The sequence below is a fragment of the Daphnia carinata genome, chromosome 1 (assembly GCF_022539665.2).
Source record: "Daphnia carinata strain CSIRO-1 chromosome 1, CSIRO_AGI_Dcar_HiC_V3, whole genome shotgun sequence".
Lineage (NCBI taxonomy): Eukaryota > Metazoa > Arthropoda > Branchiopoda > Diplostraca > Daphniidae > Daphnia > Daphnia carinata.
This window is the reverse complement of record NC_081331.1, coordinates 11542639-11553560: the sequence shown is the minus strand read 5'-3', so window position 1 is coordinate 11553560 and position 10922 is coordinate 11542639. Positions and strand designations below refer to the sequence as shown.

Here is a 10922-nt window from a genome sequence, read left to right as displayed (position 1 = left end):
TTTTTTTTTGGCAAGGACCCCACGACATGGTTCTTTTGTTTAAGTATTCGTCCTTCTTTTATTGTGCTGGTAAGTGGCAATGTTTGAAGACACGAAGAACAAGAAATGGGAGGAGGGAAAGTCGTAGGGAAAGATTGTTTTTAGGGGAGGCAAAGTTTGGAAATAGACTTGTGGGTGTATGGAATGGCACTTCAGAGCTCTTAAAAATTTCTTCTACTAATTATAGAGCACTCCTGATCCCGTATTTTTATAGGTGAAACTAGTTACAAAAATCTTATCATTATTTTGTGCTATTAGTCTTTTTGGGTGGACATGCAAAAGGACGGTTTGGGTCGATGGGTGTTCACCGCCTCGATTGGCATGTGAATTTCCTCCATTTTACACCCGTAGGCGACTGGCGTCAATTTAATTATAGTGTGCAGGGGGACCTCGACGTAAGGCAATTGATCTAAATTTCCGCATTGAAAAAACAATTTTGTCAGACAGAGGTAATCTTTTAATTATAATTTTAAGATATAAAGAAAGAGCCACACCTGCCGTACGATCTAAGAAATAGGCCAAAAGGCAACGCAAGACGGCCTGATGGCCGATGACCAAAACATTCTTCTGCCTCTCCAATTCCATAATGACGGGCTCCAGACGGGCCACTAAATCCTCGTATGACTCGCCTCGCGGATAACGATAATGGAATTTATCCAGGTCGCGATTGCGGAACTCGTCCGGATGCTTCGATTCGATCTCTTCGTACGTCATTTCTTCGCAGATGCCCTTTGCACAGCACCGTTATAATTCAAGAATTTTAGTAAACTGAGACAATTGGCTGTTTAGTCAAATTACGACTTACAGCGTCGATTTCGTTGAGCGCCTTCCAACGCTCTTGAGGCGCTTCGATGTAGCTGGCCGTTTGGATAGTCCGCTTCATCCACGACGTCCACACTTTGAGATCGTGAATGCGCTGCTTCTTGACGAAATCGCCCAAGGTACGGGCATAATTCCAGCCTTTATCCGACAAATCAGAGTCACCGCCAATCTTCCCTTGACGATTGTGGCAGCTTTCACCGTGCTAAATTTTTTTATAAAAAAACAAACCAAAATCCCAGATGTTTAAAACATTTTTTGAATTAATAACATAAAAAAAGAAGGATGGACGCAATTTAATACTTACGCGTGTCAAATAGATTGTTCGTGGAAGAATATGTATGTTCATGAGATAGTAAATAACACGACTTTGGATGTGACCCTCGTGACGATGCACCAACACTTTTGCACCTGAGGGAAAAAATGAATTAAGATAATGACGCCAAATAGCTTTCTAATGATTATACCAGTATTGAAAATCTTCATGAAACTTAAATGAGATTCCAGTATTTCATCCAGTGGTTCATATAAGGCTTCGTAATGCTGAATGCGCAACAGGAAGTCGTTGAGAACTGTTTCATTCTCGACGTCTTTGTAATCGGGGCTGTTTACTTTAACCTCCTTAATGGTCGCTTGTACAATCTTGGGATCATTACAAATCGATTCAACAAAGAGCAACTTGTAACCCATTTTTTCGACTACAATTGAATGAATCATACGGCGCCGGTCCCGTGTTGTATTGGTTGCGTCAAAAACCTGTGCCACACAATGTTCCATTTAAATTCATAAAGGTAGAAGGTTCAAGGTGCCGGGTTTCACTTACTGCCACTTCGCCACCACCTCCTTCGATCCATTCACAAGCATCCTCCAGCGCGTCCACAGCGACTCGTTCTCGCAATGCCATTGCTTCCGTGTTATCCGGACGAAAAAAGTCATGACTCTTGTAGGCTTCAGTGGCTTGGCGGCGATACTCTCCCAAATTGAAAACTATTGAAGCACAAAATCCATTCAACAAAAAATTACTTAAAAATCAATATTAGATGGTCCGCAAAAACATTAAAATATTAAAAGAAAAATACAGAATAAAAGAATAAAAGAAAACGAAAAATCACGTCAAATTAAAACAAAATACGGTTACATTGCAATCATTTAACGTTTAGCATTTTGTAAGATTGTAAAAAACAAACTTTAATGCCATCTAGCGTTCACCTTTCGTGTTAATGCCAATCCAGTTCAGGTAGCGACTCAACTACAATAAAATAAAATCAAACGAAGTTAAGTGAATACAACAATATTGTTCAAAGGGGTGTGCAACATATTTAACAGATAATGCATACCTTCTTGCCCATGTACGTTTTCCCACGGGCAGGTAAACCAACCAAGGCGATCACATGAGGTGTATTGACATAGTTGACGCGCTCACCTGCCGTCGTCAACAGAAAAACATGACGACGATAAACATCAACACTTTTGTGTACACATGAAAAATCACGGAAGGGATTGGCCCCGACAACATAATGGTAAACATGAGTCGCTCCCCCTCCAAGACTAAATCGACTACTAACGATACCGAATCCCAAGGTCGGCGGTCAGAACTTTCAAGTCAAAATTTCAAAGGCGAATGGCCGTCTGGAATTTCCCAAAGAATGAAAAAGACATTGAAAAAAAATATGCAGGGGTTGTTTTTCTTTACCAATTCTGATGGAGTGACAACGTTGTCGGAAATCGCTTGCTGGGGCTATGGGTAGTGAAGCCATTTGTATCTAGCAATATCTAGGCCAAATGCAGGCGAATGGAACTCGGAACACTAAGACGTCTAGGCAGGGACTTTGCCAACACTGCTAACTGTTTCCTACCCGAGTGGTTGCTGTTGTCGTTCAAAAGGTTCGATGGCTGTTTAGGTGAGACCACCTGCAACTACTCTACAAATTGTTATTTACTTCACTGTATTCGTTTGGCTGTGCCAGCAATATTGGCAGACTTCTTTTCCCCTCAAACTATCAAGCAGCTATAAATCCTACAGGGGTTCTGGCACCGACTCTCTCTAGGTCGTGTTTTGTATGCTCGTCTGCTAGATCACGTGATTACGCTTCGAATATCACGTCTTGTTGTCGTGCGGACAAAAATCAAAGCACATTAATCACCAGTAGATTTAAAGATACTTTGATTTAAAAGAACGAATTTCTAATTATTTTTAAAATATCTTTTACGGTTCAGACCTCTCGCCTAGCTGGACTACAAGTAGACACTAAAAATACATTTAGAGAAGTTTTCTGTTACCATTTCTCCAAATAGTAGCCGATTGAACTCGCCCATGGGGTCGCAAGGTCATCCATTTCCGTTGAAATGCTTCTAGCAATTCATCTATTATGTCACTCTTTGTCACACTGTTGGCCTGACGTTGTTGCAGCGATGTAGCATCCGTCTGCGGCAAACAAAGGTCGTTGTCTTCAGATGATTCGATCGGGGAAACAGTTCTATTTATGCGTTCGGTTGGGGATTTGACGACCTTGGTACAGGAAACTGCTACTCCGTTTAAATCCCATCCGATAGATCCATTATCAGATCGTCTTCCTACCTCCATAACAAGTACATAACAAGCCTTAACTCGGTTGGAGATGGTTTCCGTGTCGGTGTTTCCGACTCGGTTGGTGAAGACCGACTGAAGGTTCAATGAGCTTCTTTTTTCGCACCATCACAAGAAAAGTCGGTTGTAGTCGAGATGGAGGTGTAAGTTTCATGCCCTACAATTGGCGGACTATTGCACTAGAGATTCGAGATTGCCTAATCGTATACATTCGAGAATTATTAACTTTACTTTAAATTTTCTGTACTGTTCGCTAAATGGCAAATTATTTAAAAGTCGTGAGGGAAACCCCGAACGAAACCGTTCTCGTTCACAGCACCCAATTCGACGAAGGGATTCCACATTTGGAAGGAGGGGGATTCGCTTATATTTGCAACCAGCGAGAAAAAAAAATTTGCAACGAGAGAAAAAAACCAAACAAGAACGAAACCCTAAAGTGCAATGAATCATCAAACTGGAAGTTCCCTTAAAAGCGGTTGGTGTGTCGCCCCGAGAAATCCGGTTCCATGACATCAGCGAGAAGTCTCCCAATTAACGGGGAAGCGAATTCCACTCATTTTAAGGTCAAGTAGCAAACCGTGTCATGGTACGAAGTCTTTTTTCTGTTTGTTTTGACCAAAATTCTCCTTTGAGACTTCCTTGCTAATTTGATTCTCATTACCAGCTGATGGTTGTTTTAACTAGCACAAGCAACTAGGTTTCTTTGAAAGGTGTCTTGTTTACTTCAAAATGATTGAAAATTTGACGATAAGGGAGAAACAGGGTCAAATGATCATCCACAACAAGTAATCATTAATTTCGAAAAGTCGTGCATGGTTATTTAGATGAATATGTAAGACTCTTTTGCCCACTCTTTCTGTGAATTCTCTTATTGCTATGTCCGCGTCCACCTCCACGGCCACCACGACCTCTTCCTCTACCACGACCACGTCCTTCGGCGTCTTCACGAAGGGCGCTCCTTTTGAAAGCGTGGTAATCAACCTGGGAATAATCGAAAGGTTCGAAAATGGCTGCTTGTGCATTCTCTGCTTGATTGCGCTTCAGGTTTTTCTTCGCCTTTTTCTTCACTTCCGGACTTGATTTCTTGGAAGTCGATGGCTCTCCTGCAACATCAGGCTCTCCGTTTGATGCATTGGCAGTTGCCGAAGCCTTGGCAGCCGCCTGTCGCTTGACACTACGTTTATCCCCCAATTTCTTCTTCTTGTGAAGTCCTTGCGCTTTCAATGGTAATTTCTTTTTCTTACGGGGAACAGCTTCTGCTTCTTCTTTCGTTGCTTCTAAGTCACGCTTTGCCTCGGGTTCAGTCTGTTGTACATCTTCTGTGGATTGTTGGCCTAACCTTTCGACTCGGTTCGCTTCTGTAATTTCCTGTGCTACCTTCACACGCATGTATCTTGTGTACGGGGAGACGAAACTGGCAGTGAATTTTCGCGAGATGCTTGATTCGGCTGTTTCAGTGAATAATCGAGCTTGTGGCATGTCTTTCACTGTAACTCGGACTCCATTACATTCGTGTACTGATTTTGACGTCAATGTCTCAATAACATCCGTATTCAACAGAGTTGGCAGATCGTCTCTAATGTCCTGAGAGTGTGTCAAGTCGTGCATACAGTGTAAAGGATCTTCAGTGTCCTGTTCCAATGGTGTCGGCATCAATTTCGGCATCGCTAATGGCTGCCCATGACGCTGTAATGTAGCGAGTGGCATTTCTCTAGCTTTCAAGATGATCTCGTGAAGATGTAGTAAATGCTGGCGGACGAGCGGCGGAATGGGAGAGCAGCAGGCAAGAATGCCCTGCATCTCTCGAGGAAGGACGTCGGCAATTTGCAACATCATGTGCTTGGGCAAAACAAAGCCAATGCTTTCATCCTCTTCGCGAGCCACTCGATCTCTCCAGGCGAATATCTCCTTAAGAGCGTACAACTGTCGTTCGTTGAAAATTTTCTTGCTGAGTCTGTACAACTCAATGTGACTTTCCGCAGTAATTGGCGGAATCCTGTAACGTTTCAGGCAGACGAGTCGGCTATTATTCCATACGGCTGTTAAGAGATTATCACCCGTCCCCTTCACCTTTAGATCCTTTTTCATTTTTTCATAGATGTATCCCAAGTAGTGGGTATCTTCTCGAGCGTAGTTTACCATCTGCTCGGGCAATGGACGAATTCGCCAATCAGCCAGCTGATACTGTTTGTCGGCAACGATTTGGCAATAATGACGCAGGATGAAAGCCAATGACAGCTGTGCAAAACCAAGAAGTTTTGCGGCTTGATAAGTGTCGAAAAGATTAACCACATAAATGCCGAAATCTCTTTGAAGCCATTGAATATCCATATCAGCTCCGTGGAATATCTACAAGAGATTAATGTATTTTCTTTAATATTGATTTTAAAACTCTGAATTATACCTTGACAATTTTCGGATTACAGAATACTTCGTTCAAGGGTTGTAAATGATCCCACAGTTCTAGAGTGTCAACAATGTAGTCGCACTTGTTTGTCGAAATTTGCATTAAGCACGTTATGCCTTGAAACGATCTATATGAATGTGCCTGAAAAGGAAATGGTCGACGAAATTACAAGGCTATAGCTAATTAAAAAATGAGTACCTCAAGATCAACAGCAATCACAGATTCCATAAGCAAGTCATTTATGAGACTTTTTAAAGCTTCTTCTGTTTCGACCATTACAAGGGGAGTGTCTTTGACTTTGGAGAAGGGTGCCACTTCATCAGCTACTGTCAAGAATTTTGGATGCGGTGTGAAACGTTCTAGTTCAAATTCGTAAGGATGACTAAACTCCTCGTCTCCTAAATCATTCAGTTCCAATAATATCGCTAAAGGTTTCAATGAATGAGGTTTCTCTTTGATTTTTGGGACAAATGGCCCAGGAGAGTTTCGGATTTTCTCTTTGAATTTTAACTGAGGTCTCAGTATATTTTTGGCTGAAAGAAGTTTGTATGTTGTCGTTGAGCTCTGAAACCACATTAAAATTTTTTATTCTCAAAAAAATGTTTCCATAATGATTTAAAAATAAAATGGTTTGGTCTACAGAAACATTGCTACATTCATTACCACTGAGTGCCGATTCCAACTACCATTAATGTTTGAAGTTTTTGCCATCATTTCAACAACAACAGTCTCTGCTTGTTTTTTTAGTCCAGCAGCTTCATCCAGAGAAAGGTTCTATAATAAGAAAAATGAAATATAACAACGATGTGACAGTTAAGTTTGATTTGATTCCATACTATTCTCTCCATCAGGACATCATTGCTATCCGACACAAGTTCCATTTGTTCTTCCAAGTCCAATTTTCCCACTTTGCCTGTCAGTCCATAGTGTCCATAAATTTTTGTCATCCTTGGAAAATGAAATGTACTTATAGAATTTCTTAGATATTGGTATTGTTGTCTTACAAATTTGTTATTCGTCCACCAAATTCTTTCATGGCACTGGCATATGCAGGATAACTTTGGTAATAATCCCAGTCTGATCCACTACCGGGTAATTCATTAGAATATTTGGTGACTTTCATGGCACTCTGGAATAAAGTCTATATTCAAAAAATAAATGAATCACAATTTTCCCACCGTAATGACATATCTTATGGCAACAGAATATTTCATTCTTTGCTATACCTGTTGAACTTCCTGGGCCCTTCCATTTTTCTCACTTTCTTTTTCATTCATTTTTACAAATTTTGCTTTATCATCAATTCCACCGAGTCTGAATTTCTTACTAGAGTTTGCAGTGAAAACAATCACCCGAGTATCTGACTCTATTACGCTTGAGGTTAGCAGAAACTAGAAAGCATGCTTATTTGGTTAACTGTTCGGCTGCTACACGAGTATACAGGGTTGTTCATTTTTTTACGTTTTAATGTTTCAAATATACTAAGCAATGCAATAAATTTAAGAAAGGTAAAAATTGATTATTTATGTCTATAACAATATTGGGTAAAAGTTTTATGTAAATGCTACTGTGCGAAAACATGCTTCGCTTCGGGAAGTAGCCGGAGGGCGTTACAAAAAACACATTCCATAAAAACAGAAAACAATCAACAAGTGTTTTTTGTTTTTATATTTCTGTCTGTGACATCCTTAGATTTTGCTCTTATTCCTTCCAATATGTATTCACTAATTATTTAAAATCCTGAAGGTTCCATATTGAATACTTATAAACGTTTATAACTTCATTAAATATTTCGTTTTACGTCGCCATCAAATGCACGCATCTCAATCTGCTGTTGTGGCTGTAACGGGAGGGATTTTGGCTTCCGTATTCATTGCAGCCCTCCTCGCCCTATTGTTTATATGCAGGTATCGACTTTGTCCTAATGCTGGTTCATCATTAAAGAAAGAGCAAGGCACAGATGTTCAACAAGATGGCTTCCATGTGAGGTAGCTATTTTAAAGACAATCAGATGGGTTTTTAGTTTTTTAAAGTGATTTAAATTTCGATTGTTTTTGTAGTAGGTCAGATATCCACCTTATAAGCAGCATAGAAATGGAAGATGGAGACTACATTATGGACAGTATTGATCCTGATGATTTAGTAATCCATCCTGACTTGGATAAGGTGTTGGAATCTCATAGATGGAAGTGGGTGGATGATGCCCTTGGAATAGTCCCTCACTGTCTTCAGATGCTAAAGGGTTGTCACTTGATGAGTGAAAGGTTGGTGACCACCGCATTGGCTTCTACTGAACAACAGAAGTTTGTTGAATTGGCAATGGTACAGCACTTTACCTTCACAATAAATGGAAATCACATGTTTTCTATTGTTGGCATACAGTGGTTTCACAAAGTATTTGATTCTACTTTTCTTATGATTGATTGATTTCCTATTTAGGTTGCCAAATCCGTCCTACCGTTAGTTGACGACGTCTTACGTTCCATGTGTCCACCCATTCAACCGCGTGGTGTTGAAAACCGAGCCGCCGCTCTTCTGAGAGGTGTTAACCGCCTGGGTTCCCTCACTGAACAAACGTGCAACGTTTCTTGGCCATCAGGCATTCTTGATGAGATGAATATGCACTACCAGGTATCGTGCGAACAAATTTCCCGCAAGACGCGTATATAAATAGGCATTTTTCAAGTACACGTAGGCTATTCTCACCTTAAGAACTTTTATTCTTCTTCAATATCCTTTATTAAAGTTCAATCGCCATTAAAATCAAAACATCTATTTTCCCAAGCATGCTACTGTTTCCCTGTTCAGTCTAACTGCATGACACTCTGGGAAGTCGTATTAAAAAAGATTCATTGTCTTGTTTCCAGAAACTTAAGGCAATCGCCCGGCGCTCTGAAATTCAATTCAGAAATGAGCAGAATCTACAAGCAAACGGCGTAACGATCGTCGAATCCTGCATGACCTAACAGTTTTAAAAACACAACACCTTGCAATCAATTTGGCCATGTTCGACAAAAGCCACTTCACTAACATCATGTGCTCTACCCATTAACTAACTGCTACAAGTATAAGTGTATGGACTTTATTGATCTTGCTGTAGCTTGTAAGCCTGTTCCCTCCTTAAAACTCAGCCTATATAATTGAATTCATGTAAAACAAGGCAGCTTTTACCGTTAAAAAAGGAGCAGCGGTTTGGTTGCTCATTATTTTTACGTTTTGATTTTCATTTGCATGTACAATATGAAAAATAAGTTTTGTACCGCACAATATACACTTAAAAAAAAAGTTGTAGTTTTTCGGGCTCGATGGTTACGAAACATGATCGAAGTTCGTTTCTCAGAAATCGATCGATAACGACAATAAAAAACCGACAAATGTCAAAAACCCTGAGCTGACATTACGAAGTGAGATGTCCAAGATTGGATAGAATAAGAGGAAATTAATAAAAAAAAACGCTACAAAGTGTTAAGAAACACTCTTTAAAAAGCCATGTGAAATTCGTTTGGGTGGCGGTGGTAAAAAAGGAAAAATAAGTGTTTCAGCTTTGCGTACGCACAGCATTACACCTGCAGGTGCGCTCGTCTGTTGTGACGTCATCAAAATAATGGCTAACAGTGGATTATTAAGGGAAATGGAAATGCGTTGATTCTATCTTTCCATGCATAAAACACAGTCTGATCCCACCCGATATTTGCTTTACAATGCGTCAGGCTGATGAAGAAAAACCAATTTCCACCTGCGTGGTACATCGATTGAATTCTCTCGTCGCCTCACCTCAAATGACGACCTCCCTTCAAATATTTGCATGATACCACATGTTGAATGGAAAAAAAAGTCCGCATCTGGTCAGGAAATAGAAACCGTTGTTGGTCTGTATGAAATCTACCGTGAATTGAAAAACAGCAGCAGTAGTTAAAGGAGAGGGGAGAAAATGTTGTGGAAGACGACGGGCGGCTGCATCCTGCCCGATAAATAAAGCCAACGGATGCGTCTCTGCCGTTCGGTCATGCAACCGGGCAACTAAAAATGCAAGCGTTTCCCCCAACTTTAACATTATAGTTAATATAGGTTATACATACACGAATTGGTGAGGCTGTTTTCCAAAATGGAAAAGAGAATGATGGCGATGCGATGACACGCGGAATTGTATTACGGTTTAAAGCAGGCCAACAACTACTATACGTAGTCTCCAAGTAGAAGTTGAAGCTACTTGTTTGTCTATTTCTGGATCAATTCCAGTATTGCCTTGAGGTGTTTCTTTAGCGCTGGTAAGGGTAAATCAATTTCAAGTTGCTTTCCTGTAAGTCTGCGGAACCTTTGAGGATGTGAGGGATGTATCCTGCTCATCAAAATTCAATTCTCCTGTCATCAAAAGCCCACGCCAATCCCCGCTTGTCAGTTTCAAGTAAAAAACCTTACATCCCACCCCCGAAAATTATTCCATTCAATAATTCGATTTTTTTTTATCCTCTTCCACTCTTCTATATCACTAAGATGTTTCCCCCCTGTTTTATTCATTTCACAGGGTGGGCGAATCGATTTCTTCTTTTGCGACAATTCTTTTTGAATTTTTCTACATCCGTTTTTCGCAGTGCGTTGTGCAGGAGATACAATACTGCGTACTTTATTATGACATTCGCATAGCACGCGGAAGTGGTACTGCATCCAAACGTGCAAGTTCGGTCGAATGGCGTGCCACCTAATCGAGTCTGCAGGGAAATTCTTAACCTTATATGCCTTGCACTACTAGATAGTAGTAGTAGTTTCTTATACGACTGCACGTGAGGTCTATTCATCTTATTTCAACTGATACGCCTATGTATGTCCAACGAGTTATTTGACGATGCCGAGCCTGATGTTCGCGCTCGTTCAAAAACGAAACAGCGGGAATAGGCAAAGGAATGATATGAGGATTATTTAGGAAGGACACGCACGGCATTCCGGCCGTCGTCGTCATCATATTGTGTCTGCACATTTCTACGAAAAGCTTAGCCGCTTATCTCCGTCTAACTCTTTGCCAACGCGCTATGCTCCCCCCCCCCCCTCCATCTATAAAAATGTTTTCCGATT

At 40.7% G+C, this 10922-nt stretch overlaps 3 protein-coding genes across 4 annotated transcripts; 1 reads left to right on the top strand and 2 right to left on the bottom strand.

Moving 5' to 3' along the window:
• Positions 1-30: 30 nt before the first annotated feature.
• LOC130694108 (6-phosphofructo-2-kinase/fructose-2,6-bisphosphatase-like) lies at positions 31-3485 on the bottom strand. 2 transcript variants are annotated; one of them, XM_057517262.2, is made up of 9 exons: positions 3139-3485; positions 2196-2281; positions 2068-2107; positions 1682-1845; positions 1326-1614; positions 1166-1269; positions 845-1063; positions 534-768; positions 31-448 (listed from the first exon to the last, which is right to left on the bottom strand). In XM_057517262.2, the coding sequence occupies exons 1-9, from the start codon at positions 3440-3442 to the stop codon at positions 294-296; spliced, it is 1596 nt and encodes a 531-aa protein (XP_057373245.1). In that variant the 5' UTR covers positions 3443-3485; the 3' UTR covers positions 31-293. The 2 variants fall into 2 exon arrangements, with proteins under 2 accessions (XP_057373245.1, XP_059353163.1); XM_059497180.1 differs by lacking the exon at positions 3139-3485 and adding an exon at positions 2552-2919.
• Positions 3486-4143: 658 nt separating this feature from the next.
• LOC130693933 (exosome component 10-like) lies at positions 4144-7265 on the bottom strand. Its single transcript, XM_057517119.2, has 7 exons — positions 7079-7265; positions 6857-6993; positions 6689-6800; positions 6516-6626; positions 6051-6416; positions 5850-5993; positions 4144-5794 (listed from the first exon to the last, which is right to left on the bottom strand). The coding sequence occupies exons 1-7, from the start codon at positions 7127-7129 to the stop codon at positions 4262-4264; spliced, it is 2454 nt and encodes an 817-aa protein (XP_057373102.1). The 5' UTR covers positions 7130-7265; the 3' UTR covers positions 4144-4261.
• Positions 7266-7454: 189 nt separating this feature from the next.
• On the top strand, positions 7455-9055 carry LOC130694300 (transmembrane protein 98-like). The gene is made up of 4 exons (XM_057517378.2): positions 7455-7840; positions 7913-8174; positions 8292-8483; positions 8720-9055. The coding sequence occupies exons 1-4, from the start codon at positions 7665-7667 to the stop codon at positions 8816-8818; spliced, it is 729 nt and encodes a 242-aa protein (XP_057373361.1). The 5' UTR covers positions 7455-7664; the 3' UTR covers positions 8819-9055.
• Positions 9056-10922: the final 1867 nt, after the last annotated feature.

Bases quoted from the DNA above. Each gene is read 5' to 3' on its own strand.
- LOC130694108 (XM_057517262.2), bottom strand. From the start codon at position 3,442: ATGGAGGTAGGAAGACGATCTGATAATGGATCTATCGGATGGGATTTA. The intron at 2,282-3,138 runs GTAACAGAAAAC...TGACGACGGCAG, and splicing joins GGCTACTATTTGGAGAAATG to GTGAGCGCGTCAACTATGTC. The intron at 1,270-1,325 runs GTATAATCATTA...TTTTTCCCTCAG, and splicing joins CATGAAGATTTTCAATACTG to GTGCAAAAGTGTTGGTGCAT.
- LOC130693933 (XM_057517119.2), bottom strand. From the start codon at position 7,129: ATGAATGAAAAAGAAAGTGAGAAAAATGGAAGGGCCCAGGAAGTTCAA. The intron at 6,627-6,688 runs GTATGGAATCAA...TTCTTATTATAG, and splicing joins ATGTCCTGATGGAGAGAATA to AACCTTTCTCTGGATGAAGC. The intron at 5,994-6,050 runs GTACTCATTTTT...TTTCCTTTTCAG, and splicing joins TGATTGCTGTTGATCTTGAG to GCACATTCATATAGATCGTT.
- LOC130694300 (XM_057517378.2), top strand. From the start codon at position 7,665: ATGCACGCATCTCAATCTGCTGTTGTGGCTGTAACGGGAGGGATTTTG. The intron at 8,175-8,291 runs GTACAGCACTTT...TTTCCTATTTAG, and splicing joins AGTTTGTTGAATTGGCAATG to GTTGCCAAATCCGTCCTACC. The intron at 8,484-8,719 runs GTATCGTGCGAA...TCTTGTTTCCAG, and splicing joins AGATGAATATGCACTACCAG to AAACTTAAGGCAATCGCCCG.